The sequence below is a fragment of the Echinops telfairi genome, unplaced genomic scaffold, assembly GCF_000313985.2.
Source record: "Echinops telfairi isolate 266 unplaced genomic scaffold, ASM31398v2 ScPeMD7_9;HRSCAF=40, whole genome shotgun sequence".
NCBI classification, from domain to species: domain Eukaryota; kingdom Metazoa; phylum Chordata; class Mammalia; order Afrosoricida; family Tenrecidae; genus Echinops; species Echinops telfairi.
Genome location: NW_022103906.1, coordinates 84,989,215 through 85,013,964, shown reverse-complemented (window position 1 = coordinate 85,013,964; position 24,750 = coordinate 84,989,215). Strand labels below are relative to the sequence as shown.

General features: G+C 49.4%; 1 protein-coding gene across 1 annotated transcript in view; it reads right to left on the bottom strand.

The window, feature by feature from the left end:
• HS1BP3 (HCLS1 binding protein 3) overlaps positions 1-24,465 on the bottom strand; it is a 49,896-nt gene extending 25,431 nt beyond the window's left edge. The window contains exons 1-4 of the mRNA XM_013004073.2: positions 24,407-24,465; positions 19,538-19,703; positions 13,067-13,274; positions 5,303-5,540 (exon numbers count right to left, since the gene is read on the bottom strand). Coding sequence (XP_012859527.1) covers positions 5,303-5,540; positions 13,067-13,274; positions 19,538-19,703; positions 24,407-24,465 — 671 coding nt within the window. The remainder of the gene's footprint in view (positions 1-5,302; positions 5,541-13,066; positions 13,275-19,537; positions 19,704-24,406) is intronic.
• Between the last annotated feature and the right edge of the window lie 285 nt (positions 24,466-24,750).

Sequence of the window (24,750 nt, the reverse complement as noted above, 5' to 3'; positions counted from 1 at the left end):
AAAAAAAAAAGAAAGAAAAAGAGAGGTGGGGTCCAGTCTTGGCTCGGCTGTCTACAGGACGGAGGAATCTGAAACGCAGCTCTGCTTACCACGATGCCACCAATGCAGCTGTAGGCGTCTGGACAAGCTACCTGAGCTGCTAAACCTCCAGTCTTATTGGCCGCCCAGAGCACCATGCAGTATTCCTCATCCACACTCGTGGAAGCAGCGGTCAGGAAAGCGGGCGTGACACTGGGTCAACCAGCTGCACAAGGGCTTCTGTGAAGTGTAACGGAGTGAAGATGGCATTTGGAAGCGGAAGGTTTGCCTGACCTGAGCCGGGATACTTTCAATCTTTTCATTCTCAAGCGAAAGCTGGACAATGACTCAAGACTAGCGAAAAACGGGTGCCTTTCAAGTATGGTGTTGGTGCAGCACACAGGCCACAGCACGGGCTGCCGGAACACCACCCACCTGTCTTGGAAGGAGGGCAGCCAGAATACTGTAGAAGCAAGGATGGCAAGATTTCATTGTCAGGAAGAACCAGTCCTGGAGAAGGTCACCATGCTGAGTCAAGCAGAGGTTCTTGACAAAGAGGAAGACCCTCATTCGGGTGGACTGACACAGTGGCTGTCACACTAGGCTCACACATAGCGACGGTGCTGAGGGTGCTGCAGGACGGGGCAGTGTTCTGAGCGGCTGTGCAGGGGCTGGGTCACTAGGAGACAGCACCTAACAAAAGAATGCCATTGCCCAAATTGGACCCCTGATGGACCAGGAAACCAAAGTTAAAAAATAATAATAATGAAATAGAATAAGAAGAGAAAAGTATCAGAGTACAGCATACATAGTAAGGCTTAGTATGAGTTCCTAAGGATTTTGTTGTTTGCCCCTCTCTAGGCAAGTGTGTATGTGTATGTGTGTGTGTGTGTGTGTGTGTGTGTGTGTGTGTGGTGTGAGTGCACACTGACTTGATGGCAGCTGATAACAATACTCACACTTACATAAGTACTGGCTTAGGATATACAGTATCATTTTTACTGTAGACCAGACCAGAAGTTTCAGAAATACCATCTTGAGAGAGAACAAGAGATAATGCAAGGGCATGCAAACCCAAGTTCTGGTGTTTTTTAAGTGTCGTGGATTAAATTGTGTCTCCCCCAAAATGTGTCAACTTGGCTGGGCCATGACTCTCAGTGGTTTGGCAGTTATGTGATGGCCTCCCTGATAGGGGCTGAGGTGATACACCGATCAGTTGCCAGAGCATTAAGGGTAGGAATGTAATACCCTCCATCCCATCACAGCCCTGATCTGAAGGCAAAGGCATTTTCCTGGGTGCTGCCTGCAACACCTCATAGCTTACAAGAAAGGCATGGAGAGGGAGAACCCCAGATGAGGCAGGGGCACCTATTGCCAGCGAGAAAGCTGGGAGTGAACATATCCTTTGGATGGAAGGTCCCTGAGCTGAGAACCTCCTAGACCCAAGGGAAGGTTGATGCCAAGACACAGGAAGATCTCCAAGAAATGCCAGGGCTACCGATGCTGAAAAGAGAGACAGCGACCTTCCTCTTAAGCCAGGAGTCACAGGGAACAAGTTTCTGTTTGTTGAATCCATCCGCTTGTGGTAGTTCTGTTTTTTCCAGCAGCCCGAGATGACGAAGACAGTGTGCTCTCAAAGTGCGTTAGTAACGTAAGCCCTGACAGGTGGCCGCACCAACAGATGTCTTTATTAACACTACGGGCCTTAGAAAGAAAAAGGAGAGGATGGGGTCCGGAGGCCCTGAGGCGACTCCGAAGGTGCTGAACTGACCTGTGTGAGGTGCAGGAGAAGGTCCCTGGAAGACACAAGTGGGGTGGGGGATCTGGGGCAGGTGGTCCCTCGGGACCTGCTTACTGAAGTCAGGAGGAAATGCAAGGCAGCACTTGCCAACCGCAGAAAGCCTATTTTCCGACCCAAAAAAGGAGCTGCTTAGCTGGGACGGGTCCCTCAGCCAAAGGTTGGCATGCACCGCCCCAGCCAGTCTCCTTTTGGCACCGCGTGTGTTGACTCAGAACAACAGAGAGCATGAGTTCAAACAAAGCCTTATCATTACCAAAATACAGCCCGAGAAGGGCTGGCAGGGATGGGCAAGACTGATAAGGGGTGGTTATCGCAAGCTTCTCCCCACCTAACCCAGGCTGTCTCACTGCTGCCGCCGGCCCAACAAGGCTGGGCCGACAGAGCTGGGAGGACCTGTATTTGAACAGCTCTCTGCCTGCAGGCTCTCCGGCCCCTGCTCCTGCCTTGGCAGATCCCTCACTGGGGTGCCAAGGGGGCCTGAGAGGCTGAGTGTGAACGTGACCCCTCACCCCTCCAGGCTCGTCTCCTACAGCCAGCCCTGGCCCCATGTCTCCACCCTGCGGCACCTGGACCCCACTTGCCCACCCTCTCACACCCCGCACCAAGAGAGGGAAGCAGTGGTCCCTGAAGCGTCAGGTTGGAATCGTCCAGGCTGGGTTCAGTTTAACGCACTCCGGTTGGATTCCTAATCGGATCCGATTCCACTCTACAACCGGCCCTCCAAAGAGACGCGTCACACACCTGCTGATTCCTCACTGCCATGAAGTTGATGCTGACTCACAGGGACACAGTAGGGGACAGGGTAGAACTTTCCCGATGGGTTGCCAAGACCGCGACTATGGTAGTAGTAGGTAGTAGTAGTAGGTAGCCACATCTTTCTTCCACGGAGCAGCTGCTGGTTTCATACTGCTGGCCTGGAGGTTAGCAGCCCCCAGTGTAACCACGAAGCCACCAGAGCTCTTTCCCCTGCTGACGTGACCTTCCAACAACTCACAAATGGGTACTAATGGCAGAATGTCAGCTCTGCTTAGAGTCTGATCGTACATGTGGTAGTTATATAATCATTTGTCAATCTGAGAGGATTAAGAATGAAGGGGTGAAGTCCAGCCTGTCAATCAGGTCATAGCCAATGAGGCCTCTGTGTGGGCATGGCCTTCTCCTGAGGATTCTGGGTATTCCTCTTTGGAGGAGGGAGACACTCTTTCTCTCTGCTGACTCCCTGGGGGACATTGCAGTTGATGAGCCACATAGAGACCCCCGCCAGCACTAGACCCTCTACCATCACTAGATCCACAAGACTCTCCACCCACTGGCCTGTGATCTTCCTGCACTCAGACTCATTACATGTGTTTCATGAGTCTGAAGATTGATTGGTATCAGACATATGGGCTAATATCCGACTTAGGGACTTGATCTGGACTGGGCTGGGACGTTTTCTCAATATTCAATTGCTCTTGTATATATAGCTCTTTCTTATAATACACATGTGAGTCTCCCTGGATTTGTTTCTTTAGTCTGCCCGGACTAACACACTATAGAGGCAAGCGGTGGGATGGTGGGAGCATGGCTTTAATCACAGCTGGTTGCTAATGGTGACAGAGCCCAGACAACATCCTTTAGTTATGCTAACTCATTTAGTCCTTACAAGAGCCCTCAGAGGTAGGGACGGCTGCTACCCTATTTTTGCTGACAAATGCTGAGGAGAGGGACACAGTGCAGGGACATGGGCCAGGACTGTGTAGAGCTAGTATTTGTGCCCAGGCAGCCTGGCTCCAGAGTATGTTCCTAATCCTGCCTTCAACCCCAGTACCAGGGGTTACCAGCTGCCTGAGCTCAGGGAGTTTTGTTGGGATAAGGCATGGGATGGCTAACCACAAGGTCGGCGGTTCAAGTCCACCACCTGCTTCAGGGGGAGAGGGGAAAGACTGTCTCCTTCTGTAAAGTGTTACAGTCTCGGGAACCCACGGGGCAGTCCTATGCTGTCCCGTAACATCTCTAGGAGTCCAAATTGCCTTGATGACCGTGCCGTTTAGAGTGGGTTCTGACCCCAGGGAGGCACCTGGCCTCTGCTGATCATACATCGAACAGGACAACAGCAGCCACGTATCAGACACCAGCTACAGCTCGGGAGGTGGGAAGCACAAGGGCCCGCATGTCGCGCACAGAACACAAGCTCCCACTTGTTTCCTGCACATCTGAGCAAGAAGAAGCAATGGCCTTGGGACCAGCTGAGTCAGCATGGCTTCCCTAAAGAAGTGTCCTCCTTCTGGGCTGCAGGGCCTGCTCACGAGTCTCAGCCTGGGCCCTTCGGAGGGCCCCTGGGGGTAGTAGATGCCTGGTTCTCTGGCCCCCTCACCTGGCATGCGCCCCTCTCCTAGACCAGCACAGGTTGGTCACACAGCAGGACTTAGGCAGCGCTCAGAGGGCAGCAGTCACAGAGCCAAGTATGGAAAAGTGACCGAGGGACAACCAAGCCCACAGCTGACTCTTCCTTCTCTGGTCCGTGTACGTGATGGGACGCAGTCCACTGGCTGGAGCACCCAGGGCTCGGTCTACTTCCTGCGTTACACACAGATGGTGACTCATGGGTCGGAGTTCGTCCACCTGTATGATTCATGGAAGCCTGACCCCTGGGCCGCTCACCCCAAGGCCAGCAGTTTGGAACCACCAGATGCCCCAGAAGAGAAAGAAGAAGCCGTCCATTGCCCTAAAGTGTTCCAGTCTTGGAAACCGACAGGGGCAGTTCTACCCCATCCCACAGGGTCGCAAGGAGGCGGCATCCCGTCCTCGATGGCAGTGAGTTTGGTGTACGTTTGCTTGTTTTTAACGACTGCCACACTCAGGGCCGGACCAAGGTCAAAGCCCTGCTGACAGACAGTGAGGGCACCTTGGTGGCACAACTGGTTAAGTGTACAGCCACTAACCAGAAAGTTAGAGGCTGGAGTGCACCCTGAGGTGCCAGGATGAAAGGTCTAATGGACTTATTTCTGGAAGGTCCCAGCCGGTGAGAACCCAATGGAGCACAGTTCTCCTGGGACATCCCCGAGGCCACCCGGTGTTGGAACCGACTCTCCCCCGGCAACTGGTTTGGTCTGGGTTCTAGTTTCACAGATAATGAAATAAGATCCAGAGAACTCAAGCCACACAGCTGTTAGGGAGGAGCTGGAATGAGGACCCAGGCTTCCTGTGGTCAACCGGAGGTGTCCAGGCAGCCTGGCTGCTAAGCTGCCATGGTCAGGGAGGCAGCTCTGACAGGCCTCTGTGGCAGACATACTATGGCCCAGGGAGGGGCAGGCGAAGTGGAAGGTGACCAGAGACCTTGGTCCTGATTGGTCAAACCACGGGAGGGGGGGGCCGCGGGGGGCAGTGGGGAGTGACCAGGGGCACAAGGATGTCCTGGATGCCTAGGAAGGAGGGAGGAACCCCTTAAAGAGAGCTTAGGACAAGGGAAAAGTCTGTCCTGCCAACAACAGAGACACCTACCGCATGATTCCCAGAGGGTCCAGTGCCTCTTCCTCCTCCTCATTGTTGTCTTCCTTCTCTGCCAAGGGCTTCCCAGAATCCTTGCCTTTCAGGCCCAGGATCGGCAGATCCTCTCCTGGCACTTCATCCTGCTGCCCGAAGAAATCGAGAGCCTCCCTGTCGTCCTCTGGCTGGCTGGCTGAAGCCAGGGCAGAGACTTCCCTGCTGGAGAGGTCCACAGCCCCCGGGGACCTGGTGCCTGTGGAGGAAGACAGAAGAGACGGCATTGGGTGCCCACTTGGAAGTGGGGTGCTCCTGGGTGAGGGTATCTGGGGCTGAGGGCAGTGTCCTAGGACCCAGCTCCGTCATAACCCAGATTACGTGGCTGGGAGGTGACAACCGTTCCTGGTGGGGCAGCTCCCACAGCGTTGGTGGGCATCAGAGAATCCATTACAGGGGGAGTTCCTGAACTGCTGAGACCAGAGCCCATCTGGAAGTCAATGATGGTAGAAACTACCTCCACTGGGCTGACCGGGTTAGGGGAGGGAGATTCAAAGAGAAATGACACTTCCCAGATCATTTTACTCAAGGAGCTTTGCCCATCCAACCGTGGGTGGAGATCCGCTGCCGGGATCTGGACAATCAGACTATGAGTGGGCTATTGCGTGTGGAGAGCATGCAATTGCCCGGCTCCGAGAGCAACTCTGATGGTTCCTTTAGATCAGCGTTTCTCAAAGTATGGCCGACAGGTGGTGTCCACATGAAGTAGGTGCAGAGAGGGAGAACAAGCATCAGGCACTTGCCCAGGCAGCCATCACAACATGCACTTGGGAGATGTGTGTTTACAAAGGACCCACTGTGACCAACTGGGAATGAAAATACCAGCCCTTCCGAGGGGAGAGGTTGAGAGATAGTAGACTGACTGTTCGATGACCTCCAAGCTGCTCTGAGTAGTGTACGGTGAGGCCCGCAAGAGCTGGGACTAGAGACTGCCTGGTCTTTCTGGGTTTTACAAGTGCCCCCCCTTTGACAGAGTACAGCCCCACTGCTTTCTATCACTCGTGTTAGCGCAAAACATGTGAGATAGCTTTCTTCCCGACATCGACGTCAGCTTTCACAGATCTGCTGTATGTCGAAAACATTCACGTTGAAAAACATCATGCGCAGGAGTCCCTGGGAGATGTTATGTGTTCAGCATGCTCATCTGCTTAACCGAAAGGGACCACCCAGAGGCACTCAGACGCAAGGTCTGGTGGTCCATTTCCGGGGGGAGGGGGGAAATCGGTGGAAAAACAAGATATTGATTCTTCAAAAGACTTACCAAAATTAACATGTCACTGGAGAATCTAACAAAGGGGGGAAAGATGCAAATAATATATGAAACGGGACCCATCACAACAGAACCAAAAGAAATTAAAAAGGCTATTAACAGAATACTACGAAGAACTATACCTTAACAAATTTGAAGACCTAGAAAGAATGGACAAATTTCTAGATATGCACTACCTACCCAAACTAATTGGACTGAAATATAAAGCCTGAAAAGACCACAGCAAAAGAAAACATTGATCAGGGTATTAGAAACACTCTCAGCAGGATAAAAAAAAAAGCCAAGCCCAGACAATGAGTTTTACAAACATTCAGAGAAGAGCTGATACCAATTTTACTCAAAATTTCCCAGGGTATAGAAAAGGATGGGAACCTTCCACATTCCTTTTATGAATCAAACATATCCCTAGTATCAACATCATGAGAAAATAAAATTGCGAGTCAATTTCCTTCATGAACATAGATGTAAAAATTTTCAATAAAATCCTAGCCAAGAGAATCCAACAATTTTTTTATGCATAAGAAAGGACTTTATGTCAAAAAGTAATTTTATACCAAGAAGACATCCCAACCCAATCCAACTCAAGTAATCCATCCAATGCTAGCTGAAGCCCTCTTCAGATTCATATCGATACAGGTAAAGGAGGATGCAGAGAGATCACAGACCAGTGGGTACAGAGTCACATGGATCCAAGGATGGTGGGACAGCAAATACAGAATTCTAGCAAGTAAGCAATGTGGAGGGCCTAAGAGAGAGAAGGTCTCACAATCTGTGTTAAGCCAGGTTGACTAGAGAAACAAATCCAGAGACACTTATATATGTGTAGGAGAGAGCTTTAGATCAAAGAGGAATTGCATATTGAGAAAATATCCCAGTCCAATTCAGATCAGGTCATAAATCTGATATTAGCCCATATGTCCAATACTAGTCCATAAATTCCTCTTCAGATTCATGCAACACATGCAATGATGCCAAATGCAGGAAGACCACAAGCCGGGGGTTGAAAAGTCTTGTGGATCCAATGGAGGTGGAAGCATCTCAGCTTTGGCGCACCTCCACGTGGCTCCTCCAGCTCTCTCAGTGTCTCAAGCACAGGAAAGTGAAGCAGAGAAAGAGTATGGCTCAGAGAGGGAGTTTCCAGAATCCTCAAGAAAAGGCAACAAGGAAGCATCATCAGGCTGTGACCTGACTGACAGGCTGGATTCCACCGCTAGACTTAGAGAATCCAACAATTTAAAAACAACAACAACAAAAACATCACGACCAAGTAAGACTCAAACCAAGAATGCAAGGATGGCTCAACATTAGAAAAAGTCAATATAATCTAGCACAAAAATGAAACAAAGGAAAAGATCGTATCAACTGGTTAAGAAAAGGCATTTGACAAAAGCCAACACCCCTCCCTAATAAAAACAATCATAACCAAGGAATTTGTCAATAATTGTATGCAAAGCCAATGGCCCAAAGCACTCTCAATGAAGAAACTGAAAGCATTCCTCTAGTAAATAGAAACTAGACAAGGATGTCCTCCATCACCACTCCTATTCAGCATTATGCTGGAAGTCTTAGAGCTGACAGAAAACAAAGGGAAATTAAAGACATCCAAACGGGCACAGTAATGACACTCTACTTGCTCATGATAAGATCTTAGACACAGACAGCAGAAGACAAACTACTAGATGACTGGGACCGCCTAAAATTTAAGACAATTATGTGCATCGAAATAGCTCACTAAAAGAGTAAAATGAGAACCCACAGACTAGAAAATGTGTTTGGCAATGGCATATCAGAGAAGAGACTAATCTCTAAAATTTACAGAAATCTTCAACACACCAACAAGAAAAGGACAATCCAATTAAAAAATGGGCAGAGGCAAGGCATTATATAAGTTTAATACTATACCGATATGAATACCATCATCCTTCATCAAAGAATTGGAAAAACTGATGTCCAACTTCATATGGAGGGGGAAGAAGCCCAGAATCAGCAGAGAACTCCTCAAGAAGAAGGACAAAGTAGGGAGTTTTCTCCACCTGACTTAGCACGTACTATATAGCCACGGTGGTCAAAACAGTGTGGTACTGGTATAACGACAGATATTCAGACCATGGAAAAGGGCTGAAAACCCAGAAATAAAACATCAGTCTACAGACAAGTGATTTTTTGATAAGGACCCAAAAAATATCAAATGGAAAGCAGATGCCTTCTTCAACAAGTGGTGTTTGAAACAATGGATATCTACCTGCAGAAAAATGAAGCAAGACCCTTACCTCATTCCATGCACAAGAACAAACTCAAGGTGGAGCACAAACCTTGAGGTAAAACCCCAAACTATTAGGGCCATTAATGAGGGAATTGGGACAAACCTGATAACCTTGGCACAGGGAATACATAGGCTATCAGAAATAGGGAAGGATACAAATACAGAGGAGTCATGAATTGACAAGTGGGATATATTGAAGACAAATCACCTGTGTACATCGAAAGAATTCACCAAGAGAGTAATAATAGAGCCCACAGACTAGGAAAACATCTTTAGCAATGACACATCAGACAAAGGCCTTATTACTAAAATTTGTAATATGTTTCAAGCTTACAATAAAAAAACCCAACTAACTGCCCACTGAGGAGGTGGGCAAAGGACCTGAACAGAAGTTTCACAGGGGCAGAAATCCTAATGCCCAATAAACATATGAGAAACTGTTCCCGATCATTAGCCATAAGAGAAATGCATATTAAAACAACAATGAGATACCACTTAACACTCTCAAAGACAGCCAAATTCAAAAATTCAGAAAGTAATAAGTGTTGGAGGGGCTGTGCAGAGATAGGAACTCTCGTCCACTGCCTGGTGGACCTGTAGGTATGTACGGTGACTATGGAAACTGATTTGGCGTTATCTAAAACAGATGGAAATCCAGCTACCATAAGACCCAGCAATCCCCCCATTGGGCATATACCCGGAAGAGGCAAGAAACAAACCACAGCCAGCCATCTGTACTCCAATGTTCATCATGACACAGTTCACAATTGCCAAGGAGTTGGAAACAACCCAAATTTCCATCAACAGATGAATGGATCAAAAAACTGTGGTACATACATACAATGGAGTACTACACATCCCTAAAAAGCAGCGATGAACGCACGAAGCACATCACCGCATAGGAAGAATTGGAGGAAATCATGTTAAGTGAAGTAAGCCAAGCACAAAAAAGTACAAGTGCAACATGAGTCCGCTGAGGTAAGCTAAAAAAAGGGGCGGGGGACGGGCATAGGGGAAAACTACTACATACATACATCCCTGGGGTGAGGTCCAGCAACTACTGCAGGGGCCAAACCCAATCCAGGGATATATATATATATATATATATATGGCAGCCAACTAAATAAGAGAGGGGGAAAAAGACAACAACAAAAAAAGACATGGGTAGTGGGGAGCAGGGCATTAACCCACGCAAGGGGAGGTTATTGTTTAAATCTCCCTCTCCACAGGAGAGGGAGAAAGAGACCAGGCTTCAACCCAATGCGCCAAGACACGTATACAACATACTGGCATGTACGAGAGAACCAATAGAGAGGTCTTCGGGGCCGGCCCCAATTATGTGAACAATCCCCTCAGAAAAATGCACTTCAGAGGACAGCACTGCGGCTACAGCTTAGGGAGTGGGGTGCGTCGGATGAGAGCACACGGGAGAAACGCAAAGGGATGGAGAGGGAGGAGAGGACATCCTGGCCCACCAAGCCCCGAGGACGATGTTCCTGCTTGGAGCAGACAACGCACGGGGAAGACCGCACGGGGAAGACCGCACGGGGAAGACCGTAGGGCGGCCCCACCATGGGACACGGCATCCCTCACTGAATCCTGACACTGCAGGGGACAGACAGCACTGGAGATACAGGGCGGGAATAGAGCATGGTGTGGCCCCATCGTGCTGGGGCAAGGCACTGAGGGCATGCACTCTGCTACAGATAAGAGGCCACAACACAGGGAATCCAGGACAGATAAACCTCCCGGGGCCAACAAAGAGAGTAGAGATACCAGGAGGATTAAGGGAGGGTGGGGGGAGAAAGGGGAAATCAATCACAAGGATCAATTTAGAACCCCCTCCCAGGGAGATGAATAATGGATAAGTGGGTAAGGGGTGATGGAGGATGATGTAAGATATGGAAATAATAATCTACAACTTATCAAAGGTTTGTGAGGGAGGGTGGGGGGAGGGAGGGGGAAGAAATAGGGATCTGCTATCAGAGGCTCAAATGGGATGAAAATGCTTCGAAAATGATGATGGCGGCATACATGCAAATGCGCTTGACACACTGGATGAATGTATGGATTGTGATAAGAGATGTAAAAGCCCCAAATAAAGTAAGAAAAAAAGAAAACAGGCAGAGGGTATAAACACTGTATTATAAAGAAGATACTCAGGTGGCCAATATACATATGAAAAAATGTTCCCAATCATTAACCATATGAGAGATGGAAATCATAACAACATTACATATCTTCTCACCCCAACATTAATAGTAAAAAAAAAAAATTTAACCACACACACAAAACAACCAATGCTGTTGAAGATATAGAGACTGGAAATGTCTGCTGGTGGGACCATCCAACAGTGCAACACTGAGGGAAGTGGTATGGCATTTCCTCCAAAGACTGGGAATAGAAGCGCCATTGAACCAAACAATCCCTCTGCTGGCTCTATATCCCAAGAACAAAGACCTGCAGCACAGACAAATGCAGGCACACCATGCTCACTGCAGCGCTCCTCGCCACAGCAGCACGACAAACACAGTCCAAATGCCCGCTGGTGGAAGCATGGATAGACCCGATGGAACACTAGGCAACGGAAGGGATAACGATGAGACTGTGAACCACCTCCTGACACGGATAACCTGGAAGACAATTGGTTGAGTGAAATCAGTCAATCACAAAATGGCATCTATTCTATCAGAATACTATCATAAAAAGTCAAGAGCAAGTTCTTACCTTAAAAGAAGCATCCTTTGATGGTTACCAGGGGTAAGAGAGAGGGAGGGAGGGGGCTCATGGGCTAAAGAGTAAACAAGTGTCAGCTTGGGTGTAGGGATAGACAATATACAATAGTGATGGAGGCGGGGAAGAAACTGGGAGGTTTGCAAGAGTTAAAGGCAACAAAGGCAAAAATGTCCCCCCCACAATCCTGCAACAGTGATGGCTATTAGTAGTCTAACAGTGGATGCTCCGATAGGCATGCAGGGTGAAGAGGTGTGGCAGGGAGAAAAGATGTACACCTGCAGACAGAGACAGGTGTGACAGAAGACATTTATAAATGTCTGTTTACTTCTGATGAAATATATATCCATGAATGTGGTGGAGTGTACAAGGTGCAAAGTTACAAAAGCGTCTTCTTAGCCACAACCCTTGAGGGAATGAGCCACTGGGCTTGGGGGCTCAGGTCCACATTATAGTTTGTAAAAGGCAAAGTCCGACATCGAATTTAATGAGTAGCAACAAGAATCTTTGAGGCTCATGAGCAGCCATCTAAGGTCTCTCCCTACCTCGAGGGGAAAAAAGAGACGGAAATCACAGGTGGGGATAATTAGTCCAATGGACTAATGAATCATTTAAACATCATTCTCCACAACACTGAGGCGAGAAGAACTCAATGGTGCTCAGTGAGCACTACCAACTGCTTAGGAGGGACTGCATGGGGTAGGAGGAACAAAATGCTAACTGGTCAGCTAGAGACTGGTGGTACCCCCAAGGCTGATACTCTGCTCTATAAACTTTCACCTAGTTGACGATATAATGTTTCAAACTATCAGTATTAATATTATGGAGCACAGTTCTACTGTGATGCACTGCAGTTACTATGAGTTTGGGTCAACACAGCTGTTGTTAGTAAAATACAGCCATTATGATGCCATGGGCGCTAAGAGCTTTCTATTTATTAGCTCAATTACCTCCACCACAAAGCTTGTCGGACAGGTACTAACAGGTCCACCAGTAAACAGGTAAGAAAACTAAAGAGAGACAGAGGAGACAGAGGGTGGGTGGGCTCATCCACTACTGGGAAACGCAGGCGGGTTAATCAGCACAGGCTCTGCCTCTGCCCAGAGCCATCCCCAGGAAGGACCAAGCTGGGTATGAGCCGTCCCCAGGGCACAGGCCACCAGCCTGGCTTTGAGAACACAGCTATCTCTGGCTGTGTGTGGCAGGAGAACACGGAGAGAGGGGGCCAGGCCAGGAAGAGTGAGGGTGGGGTCAGATGATAAGAGAATAGCCTCTTCCAGCAGCTGGCTGGTCGGCTCCTCAAGGGCCCACACCTCCTCCGCTGACCACCCATGGGCAAGGATGTCAGGAAGGCCAGCCTGTCTCAGCAGCCTCAAACCCGCTCCCACGGAGCCAGGGCAGTGAGGCCTGGCTCCGTGCCAGGGGAGACGCCAGGGACCGGGGGCAGAGTGGAGGGTACCTAAGAATTCTAGCAGCTCTGGGCTGCCTGCCAACTCGGCATCCTTGGAGACCCAGCGCAGAAGCTCATCAAACAGGGCTCTCCTTTCCTGGATGTCAGCCTCCCCAACAAACAGGACCTTCCTGGGCAGCGGGGGGAGGCTGGCCACGGAGTAACGAAGGCTCAGCTTCTGGTACAACTCCTCAATCTCGCTATACTTTTTAGAGACCTGGAATGAGAAGGGCAGGTGGTTTCCTGAGTGAAGGGTAAAAGGAGAGCTCCTCTCCTAACCCACCCACAGGCTGCAACTCCAAACCGACCAGCCCACTGCTGTCGAGTGGATTCTGGCTCACGGGGACCCATGCGTGGCAGACTAGAACTGTTCCAGAGGGTCTTCTTGGCTGTCATCTTTCCAGGGGAGTCTCTGGGTGGCACACGTGGCTAAGTTAAGCGCTTGGCGTTAACTGAAAGGTTGGCGGTTCAAACCCATCCAGGGGCAAGCTGGAAGACATACTAAACCCAAACCACTGTCATCAAGTCAAATCCAACTCCTAGTGACCCCCCAGGACAGAGCAGAATTGCTCCTCTGGATTGCTGAAGCTGCAATCTTCAGAGGAGCAGAGAACCCGATCTTTCTCCCTCACAGCAGCTGGTGGGTTTGAACCACGGACCTTGCAGCCAACATGTAACCCACGCTAACACCCAACTTCCTCCTGAAACATCATAGCCAAGGAATGGTCCAGTGTTCTTCTTTGAAACATGGAGTTGCCATGAGGCAGAGGGGGCTCTGGGGCAACTAGTGAGGAGAAAAACCCTCGTGGAAGCAGATGGCCGGGCCGCTGTGAGCACAACCAGCTGGATGGCGGCGAGGTCTGGTTTTTCTGCCGGGCTGCTGGGTGGATTCCACTCTAGACCAAACCTTTTGCCCAAGATTCAAAGAGGGCCAGGCTTTTTGGACAGTCCTTCCCAAGGACAAGAGGAGCCTTGGTGGCAGAGTGGTTATATGTTGGGCTGCTAACCAGAAGATGAGCGGTTCAAAACTACCAGCCACTCCCAGAGACAGGACTTTCTACTCCCACGAAGAGTTAGTGTTTCAGAAACCCACAGGGCAAGTTCTACCCTGTCCTATAAGGTCAGAACCGATTCGATGGCAGTGAGTTTGGATTCTGGGTCTTCCCAAGAACCAGCCTGCCCCAGGAAGTTCTGGGGAAAGGGCAGGGTCTCCCTCCTTATCCCCTGCCATCTCCCTGCCTCAGCTGGACCCCTTCTCCCTATTCTAAGCTATGGTAGACAATTGTACGTATCTTAGCGGCCTGAAGGAAAAATGCCCTCGGAGGCTATTCCAGGCACCACAATCAGTCTGGGTAAAAATATTTGATGCTGAAACCCAGGCCCTGCCTGGCCTGCAGGCAACTCACACCACCCGCTCCACTCCAGTCTTATCAGAGTGATCACACAGACTAGCAGCTATGAGACCATCTTCCAGCAACACCAGGCGTCACCTGTCCTCAGCACGGTCTCCTGCTCATTCTCCCATGCGTGACGGCGGCCTCCGGTGGAGCCTGTCCTTACACTTGCTTATGGCGGAGAACCAAACTGCCAAAGTGGATCTCACTACCCTGCCGTCAACCAGGACGATCAGGTGATTCCTTTTCACATCACCGTAGCCCTGGTGGAACACCAGGTTAAGCACTGGGCTGCTAACGGAAAGTCAGAGAAAGAGGAAGTTGTCTCTGCTTCTGTGCAAGTTTGGAAACCCTATGGGGCTGTTCTACTCTGTCCTGTAGGGTCGCTATATATTGGAAGCAGCGTGATGAGAGTGGGGTTGGTTTGGGTCTTGAATTGTACACGGGGACCACAGTGAAGCCAGCCAGGGCCCTGCTGGCCATTGGAGGATCGTCCTGAGCGCTGGCTGACGCCATCTCCTCCTTTGTGGTCTCCCCTCACACACTCACACCAGGCAGGGTTTGCCTATTCACTGTATCAAGTTCTTACTGTGCCCTTACTCTGTGTGGGGACACCAGGACACCCTGTCTCCTGGGGTATGGGGGGCCAGTCTCAGTAAGGTGGGCTCAGTGTGAGTGCAGAGGGCAGACACCTGCTTTACCCACATACGCCCTCCACCCGGAGCGCCACTGGGCTCTCCCCACTGTGTCTCCCCTCCTCTGCGAGGCCACGGAGGGTGTGCACACGCATGACTCGTATTTATACTCTCAGGAGATGGCCCCGCCCTTGGCCAGCACTACAAATCCTGCTGAGCAGTGAGTGAACACCCGGCACCTCCTCAGCCTGGGGTGTTTGAAGCCTGCCCCCTTGACGAACCAAACCTAAACCTGCAAGGGTGCTAGTTGCTAGGAGACTGGGGGGATGAGGGGGTGGTGGGGGTGGTTTCAGAGCCCCCGAATGGGGAGTCATTGGGGGAAGAAGCTGCTGCCGGCAGTTGTCAACACCGCAAGAGCTTTCCTGGGTACACCAACCTACTGCCATCGAATCAATTCAGACTCACAGAGGTCTTATGTAGGGTTTCCAAGATTGTAAATCTTTATTGGAGCAGGGATCTCCTGAGAATAGTCCTCAAGAGGGGGGAAAAAAGCAGCAAGCGATTCCTTGCATTAAAGTGCTTAAACTACACAGGCTTCAACCCCTCAGCCTGAAGGCCATTCAGAAAATTGGCTCCTTGCAAAGACCCCAGGCGGGAGCCCGGAAGACTGTTTACTGGGGTGTCCCTGCAGGCCTGGCCCCCGGAGCAACCAGAACAAGGACTCTGTACGTGGGGCTACAGCGAGCACATGAGCGTTCTCCTTGGCTCGTGCAAGCACTTCGAAATGTTTGAGAATCACCTGTGCACACACCCCACTCACCAAAGGAGGAAGTCTGAATGTACGAAAATGTGAGGACGGGTGCTCCTGACTCCTTTGTAGGTAGTGCTTGCCCTTTGCACGACATCGCGCGGGCTGGCCGGGCACCCCTCAAAGGGTCTAGAATGTTGTATCCCTGTCACTCCCAGAAATATCAGTCTCAAGTATGTTCCTCACCAGCTCCGGTTTGTTTTTGTTTTTTTAACATTTTATTGAGGGCTCTTACAGCTCTTGGAACAATCCATGCATCAACTGCATCAAGCACATTTGTCCATAGGTTGCCATCATTATTTTCTAGACATTTATTTTCTATTGAGCCCTGGGTGTCGGCTCCTCTTCCGGCCCCCTCCCCCTCCCCGCCCTCATGGCCCCTTATTAGAAATTATTATTATTGCCAGCTCCAGTTCTTGAACATGTGGGTGCATCGCGCTCCACCCGGGATTACGTCAGATTACTCAAATGCTGAAAACCACCACTTCCATCAATGCAAGCACAGAGCCACCCTGGGGCAGGCATTACACCCCGCTCTCCGAAAGAGCAGAAGAAACACTCCTATGAAAACAGACTGCAGCTGGTTTTGCTTTAGGCATTTCCCACGAAAGGCTCATGCCATAAACTCCAACTTGAACCCGGAGCACCTTTAAACAGGCTATGTTGCTAGGTGCCATCAAGTCAGTTCTAACTCACAGCGACCTTAGGAACAACAGAAGGAAACACGGCCCGGTCCGGCCCCGCCTCACGACGGTCATGTGTGGATCCACTGCTGCAGCCAGTGTGTGAAGACACTGTGCCAATCCGTCCTGTCCACGGTTTTCCTCTTTTTATATGGCTGGCCCTTATTTTATCAAACACAGTATCCTACTTCAGGAATAACATCTGGATAACATGTCACAGGATGTGAGGCAAAGTCTCGCATCCTCACATCCAAGGAACTTGCTGGCTGTACTTCCTTCAATGCATCTGTTTGTCCTTCTGGTAGTCCATGGAGGTATTTTTGGTATTCTTTGCCAAGACTATAATTCAAATGCATGTTTGTTTGTTCTTTTTCCTGTGATCTTCCTTCGTTTTCATATTACCTATGAAGTGATTGCCAAGGCTACGGCTTGGGTCAGGCACACTTTAGTTCTCAAAGTGACTTCTTTGCTCGTGAACATTCTAAAGAGATCTTGTGCAAATTTTCCCAATGTAATTCTTCCTTTGACTGTTGACTGCTGCTTCCATTGACTATGGATCCAAGAAACCTTTTGACAACTTCAACTTTTTTCTCTGTTTCAAGATGTTATCTGATGGTCTCGCAGGAGTTTTTGTTTTCTTCACATTGAAGGCTGCAGTCTTTAATTTTCATTAACAAGTGCTTCAACTCCACCTACAGCAAGCAAGCGTGTGCCATCTGCATATTTTAATAAGACTTCTTGTAATCCTATTTATATTGTTCAATAATTTCTGCATTCTGTTGGGTCACTTTTTTTTTTTTAAGCATGGGCACAAATAAGGATCTCTTCTAGGAAGCTGGCCAAAATGCTTGTCTTCCAAATTTCTTGGCATAGGTAAGCGAGTGTCCCCAGATCTTCATCACCTTGTTGAAACATTTCAACTGGTTCCTGGAGGCTGGATTTTGGCTAATGTCTTTATTGTACCTTGGCCTTCTTTCAGTATCACTGGCTCTTGATCATAGGCTACCTATCGAAAGGGTTGAATGTCAAACAATTCCTTTTGGTATAGTGATTCCATGCATTCCTTCCATCTTTTTTTGATGCTTCCTGCATCATTCAATATTGTGCCCATAGAATCCTTCAATATTGCATTTCAAGGCTTGAATTTTTCTTCCATTCGTTCAGATTGAGATATGCTGAGCATGATCTTCCTTGTTGGGTTTCTAACTCCGGGTCTTCACATTTCAATACCATACTTCATTCTGTCTTCTCATGCTGCCCTTTGACTTCTTCTGTTTGGCTCTTTGATGTCATCGTTTTTCCATCTGCTTTAGCTGATCTACATTCAAGAGCCAGTTTCAGAGTTTCTTCTGACATCCACGTTGGTCTTTGAAATGACGTTTTGTTTTCTTCATGTTGATGCCATCCCACAGCTCATCAGGCTTTCTGTCATTACTGTTCAATGCATCCAATCTCTTCTTAAGATATTCAGATGTGAGATATACAAGATCCTATTTTGGCTTTTTACCTGTGTTTTAATTTTTTTTTGGTGGGGGGGGCTTCAAACTGAACTTACAGAAGCAATTGATAGTCTGTTCTACAGTTTCAGTGATTTAGTTTGAGTAACAATGGGATTACCTGGATTTCCTTGGGGGCACAGAGATAATATCCCATCCCACATAGCATGGTTCTTCAAGATGGGTCTCGCAATGTTCTTTTAAATGAAGTGATGCCATTCCTCTTGAATCTGTCATTCCTGACACAGTGAACCATAACTGTCTGACTCAAAATGGCCAATACCAGTCCATTTCTGCCCACTCATGCCTGTATATCAATGTTCATATTCATTTTGCTTCATGCTGGATTACTTCAATTGGTAGAAACAAATTATCAAATTATGTGCACATGATTGTACCTTTAAGACCCCAGACACTATTCTTTCTGATAGCCAAGCACCAACTAGTTTCTTCATCACCCTTTGCTATAGCACCCATAGCTTTAATGACCTCTTCCATAAGGGTGAGCATCAAATTGGTGCTTTGTCATGAGAATGAATTGTTCTTAGATTGGGGTTAGAATTAGGTGCAAGCCCCGATTCTATTCATGCACCTGTTGTTTATATAGTCTCTGGTTCCTCTTAGAGCCATCATTGTCATTTCATGTTAGAGAACATTATCAATCATCCCTCCGGGGCATCACTTCTGCTGCCATCATCAATCAGCATTCTCTTTCATTGTGCTCTTAATGTTCCATTTCCAAGTGCTTTAGTTTCCCTGCCTCCTTGTCTTCTCATCTTTATTTTAGAGTAATTGTAGAACCCTTGGTCTGCTGTAGATGGTTTTATAATGACACACTATCCTTAAGGATACCCTTTACTTTGTGGGCCAACCTGTTATTTTGCTCAAAGGTAACTTTAGGAGCTAGTTCTCAGTTCAAGGTTTAAAGCGTTAACTCAGGGAAATGGTCTCTAGCCTCAGTGGGTCCAGAAAGTCTGAATGTTTTAAGAATTGGAGTTCTAGTCTGTGCTTTCCCCCTGCTCTGCCAGACTCCATCTCCTGTGGCCCTGGTCAGAGTGGCTGGTAGTGGTGGCCATGCACCATCTACTTCTTCTGGTCTAGAGGAAGCCTCGTCTTGTGTAGATGAACTGTTCTTTAAGAAGTATCTTAAAGAGACGTAAAACCCTCTTGCCAGAAATATTCTGGAACCCCTTCTTCAGAGTAAGTGGGGGGAAAATCCTCTACCCTGCTGTGTGCTCCTTTTCTCATCAGTATTTACCTTCACAATTCTGCTTCCCATGGTCTGTAAGCACCTATGCCTGATTCACCCTGGTGTCCTTACCAGTCAACACAGGTCAGGTACTCACTAACCCTTAAGAGTGCCCTCTCGCTGAATCTATGGGTACCCTGGTGAGTAGATGGGTCTCACCGGAGCCGCAGAGGCACACCCCCCTCTCCACACCCTGGCCAGAGCCCCCAGCTCACCAAGAATTGGACAACGTCCTCTGGCCTGTGCTTGGCTGACTTGAATGCAGCCAGCCGGGTCACCACCAGAATCTGGTACTCCACATGGCCCGACATCATCTTGCCCCGCACCTCCTGGTGCTGGGGCACGCTCAGGTCCAGGCCCGTGTGGACATTCTGCACTCGCCTGCCAAAAGGAGAGGACAAAGGACGCTTAGGTTCAAATGAGCAGGCTTCTTGATGGAAGTACAGGCAGGGCCTTGACAAGGGCCAATGGACCTGGGTCCCAGGTTGCTTAGCGGGTGGTCCTTGTAGCCTTGATCCCAGGCCACCTCGTTCTTCTTACAGGGCATTGGAAAGAAACGAGGCATGAGTTCACTATGGAGAGGAAGCACAGATAGAAGCCGACTTTCGTGGGTGGAAGTGAAAAAGTGAGACGAGCCTCTTAGCAAGGGAATGCGTGAGTGCAAGGCCATTTCCAGGAAAACCCACACCCCACCTCTCACACACAGCCCAGCAGCACCCCCATCTCTGACAGTGTTTTGGCCACTCCAACATTTATAAACCTGGAAACCACCGTCATTCCACCATCCTGAACCCATCACAGCAGGTCTCCACCAGCTTGGACTCTACAATCCACTGCTGGGACGACTGTGTCCCACCTCTGTCCGAATGCAGAAGGGGCCTGGGAAAAGCCCCCAACTCCCGTTCCCAGTAGCCCTTGCATCTACGTCCATGCAGCCGAACACACACAGGATCAGCGCACACCAGGCTGCCTGGTGGTCCTGCTTTAACCCTTCCAAGGCCAAATGATGCACTGCTTCCGATTGTTGAAACCATGTGTGTGTGGTGGTGGGGAACATTTCACTTCATTTTTAGACCTGTGAAGGGAAATGTGGCGAAGGTTTACAGAGCAGCTCTCCCGCTCTTCATCCAACAATTCATGCAGGTCTAGTTTCGACTCATGCCCTGCGACCCCCTCAGCGCACCCTCACTTATCCTCGGCCCTCCCTGGACGAGAAGAATCCTTTGACATTTAACCATTTTAAGAAGTAGCCTGTGATCAAGAATTAAGGGAACCAAAGAAAGGAAGCCACGCTGCACTGTGGCCATGAGCTGAAAACCAAGGCTCTAGGAATAGTGAGAATATCGAGTGAACTGTTCCCACCACTGCACTCAAAGCACTCCTTCCTCTGCGCCAGGAAATGTGGGAAACATCTCCCTGACCATCTGACTCGATTTGTTCCCGTTCCAAAGAACGATGACCCAACAGAATACACAAATCGAACAATACTATGAACATCACATGCAAGTCAAATTTTACTCCCGACCATTCAACAACAGTTGCAGCAATATACTGACAGGGAGCTGCCAGAAATTCAAGCTGGATTCAGAAGAGGGCACGGAACAAGGGACATTGTTGCTGATGTCAGATGATCTGAACTAACAGCTGAGAAGACCAGAAAGATGTTTACTTACATTTCATTGCCTGTGCCAAGACACTAGACTGTATGGATCATAATAAACTATGGATAGCATTGAAAAGAATGGGAACGCCAGGACATTTCCATCATGCTCATGCAGAACCTGTACATGGATCAAAACGCAATCATCCAAACAGAAGAAAAAGACTGCATGCGTGGCTTGAAGTCAGGAGAGTTGAGTGAGGGTTGTAGCCTTTCACCTTATTTTTTCGATCTGTATGCTAAGCAAATAATCATAGAAGCTGTACTACATTAAAAGGAGCCGATCAGGATTGGAGGATGGTTTATTAACAACCTCCGTTGTGCAGATGACATAACCTTGCTTGCAAGTGAGGAGAACTTGAAGCACATGTTGCTAAAGCTCAAGGACAGAAGCCTTCAAGATGGACTACAAGTCAATGCCCTGAAAACCCCCAAATCCTCACAACTGGACCAACAGGCAGCATTCTGATAAACAGAGAAAAGACCGAAGTTGTCAAGGAGTTCATCTTACTTGGATCTACAATAGATGCTCAAGGAAGCAGCAGTCCAGAGATCAAACAACCATTGCATTGGTTAAATCTGCCACCCCAGACCTCTTTAAAGCGATGAAGCGCAAAGAGGTCACTGTGAGGGGCACCTGACTCAGGCCAGGGTATTGTCAACTGCCTCATATGCATGGGAAAGCTGGGCAATGAATGATGACAACCGAAGAAGAATCAGTGCATTTGAACTATGAAGCTGGTGGAAAGTATCTAAGAGTTACCACAGACTGACCAGAGGATAAAGACATCTTCCACGGAAGATGTACGGCGAGAATGCTCCTGAGAAGTGAGAATAGGGAGACTTTGTCTCATCTATTTGGACAGGGTGTAAGGAGAGATGATTCCCTGGAGAAGGGCATCATTCGTGGTAAAGCAGGTCAAGGAAAAAGAGGACGAGCCTTCAGGAGATGGATTGACACCGTGGCTGCAACACAGGCTCCAGTCTAACAGCTGTGCTGACGACGCAGGACCATGCAGGGTTTGTTCTGTTGTACCCAGGGGCTCCATGAGTCAAAACGGACCGACTGTGCCCCCAACAACAGTAAAACATGCCCGCCTTCAGCATGAAGCTCCTTTACATATGGGAGCACATTAACAACAGCTCCTGCAAAGATTAGGGAGACAGTGGGGAGAGACTGAGTTTCTGTCAATGGTGGAAGAAAACACAGGGGGTGTGGGGGTGTGTGGGGGAGTGTGAGAATGATTGCAGAGAACGTGATCCTACATGTAGAACCTAGACCTGGTGCGTGTTTTGCTGTGTATAGTCTCAAAGACAACAAAATGAATAAGTGTTGGACGGTTAACCGCAAAGTTGGCAGTTCAAACCCACCAGCTGCTTGGAGGGAGAAACATGAGGCTCTCTGGTCCCATTAAGATTTCGTCTCAGAGACTCTCGATAGAACAGCTGTGAGTTGTACTCCACTCAACAGCAATGGGATCGATGCCCAGAACCCAGAACTCAAATATCTGCAAGCCACCATCACCTCCTGGAGATACTCTCCCGGTGCCTACACTAGATGCAGCTCCTGCTTCTGCCCATGCTCAATGCAGCAGCCAGAGGATCTCTGTGAAAGACAAGTCAGATCGTACCACCTTCTGCCCATGGCTTCTTAACGTGCTCAGAATGAAATCCAGAGGCCTCAGTCTCCCTGCTCCCCAGTCCCCAAACCCACACCTTTCATCACATCACCTAACCTCCGCTCTCCAGCCACACTGGTCTCCTTCTGGCCTCCAAAGACCCAAGCACACGCCCGCCTCAGGACCTCTGCTTCTGCTGAGCTGCCAGGTACTCGGATGGGGACTCTCTTCTTCAGGGAACTGTCAGGGATCTAGCCAACTGCCACACGGGCCCCGGACCACACCAGAGGGAAGAGCACTCATTCCCACCTGTCGCTCTACGTCTATTAAGACTTGAAATGTTCATGGGAAAAGGTCATTATCTTTTCAATTCCCCATTTTCCCACCAACTTTTTGAGCCCCCTCATGTTTACTTATCCCCCCCCCAAAAAAAAAAAACAACTGCAGGAGATACAGCTGTTCACTGCTGTATCCCCGAACTTGGAACAATCCCTAGCAGAGCAGACCCTCAATCAACACCTGCTGGATGAATGGACAGGAGCCCCAGTGGTGCTGTAGGTTAAGCACCGGACGGCCAACTGCAAGGCTGGTGATTCAACCCCATCAGGAGAAAGATGATGCTACCTGCTTCCATTGAGATTTCGTCACAGAAACCCTAAGGAACAGTTCTGCTGTCTCACGGAGGGCTACTGTGAGTCCGCATCAACTAGATGGCAGTGGTCTGGGTTTGGATACATGCATGGAAGTGGAGATGAATCGGGTAGATGGGCTGGAAAGACAACTTGGAGCTCCGCTGTGAAGGACCTGCTACAGTGTATGGACTTGCTCTGTAGACAAGTGCCTTGGGCTGGCTGGCCCTGCCAACAAGAAGGTACAAGAGTAGACTCACGTGGCCTTGCCCATGCCTGTGTAAGCAAACCAGGTCCAGGTTAGGCAGCGAAAGCCACCCACCAACACCCCAAGCGCGTCCCACCAAAGTCACACCTCCATTGTCTGCATGCGGCTGAGAAGGCTGTTTGCTGCTGGCATTGCTCATCCCCAGAGTGGACTCTAACACCCTATTTTGCACCCAAGGAAGGTGGCCTTTTGTGCGGCTCAGGGGAAACCGCTTCTGCCCCATAAGATACAACCTGTAAGCTCTCCTCGGAGCCCTGGTGGCTCAGTGCTACAGTCGGGCTGCCATCTGCCAGCTCACAGTTGGAAACCACCAGCAGCTCCTCTTGAGAAAGACTGGGCTTCTAGTCCCTTAAAAGACTGAGGGTTACAGCCTGGCAAACTCACAGAGGCAGGTCGCTATGAGCTGGTATTGACTCAAAGGCAGTGAGTCTTAACCTCCTGACAGCATCCAGAGGCGGGGACGCAGGTCCTGGCATTAGTTTACTTAAACATGTGTTCCTCCGCCTGAAGTAAGAGGGAAGTGCTGAGCACAGAAGTTGAGTCAACATTTATTTATGTAATAAACTGGCATCTTCGCACATGCTTTGGTGCAGGGAGGACATGGGTGGGGTGCGTTCAAGTGCTCAAGTGAGTCAGTTTGCAGCTATTCTGAAAGAAATGCCACGTCCATCCCAGACTCCCCAGGATTCGTCTTGCTGAGTCTTCCAAGACTGGGTCCCGGCCGGCCGACAGTGCATCTTCCACCCAACACACCCCTGCGCTTTGGCTATAACTTGCCCTGCTTTGAGTTCTCTCCTCCAAGAACTGCCATCTCCTCCCCATCACCACCAGGTCAGTTCACTCACAAGGCCTTCCTCACTGGCTTCCAGGTGCTTGGGGGAGAGTCTGGCACGCCCCACCGTCCCCACCTGAACTCACTGCCCCTCGAGCATTGATCACCCCCACAGTCGGTCTCATCCCCGGTCATGTCGGTCTCCACGCAGCTCCAGCGTCACGCACTGGGTCTGACACACGCTCAAAATCAAAGAGAAGATGCTCCGGCCAAAAGAAACGAGCCTACGTCCCCAGGGGAAGGGAGAAGAGTGCCGCAGCCAGCCACCCCGAGGGCTTCCCATTTACAGCGAGGTCTTTGCCCTCTACGGGGCCTCGGTTTCCTCATCGGTAAAAGGGGACACTCGATGCCACCCCAACTCTCCTACAGGGCAGTGCGGAGGCCCAGGCCAGCAGAGAGCGCTGGGGAGATCCCAGCCCG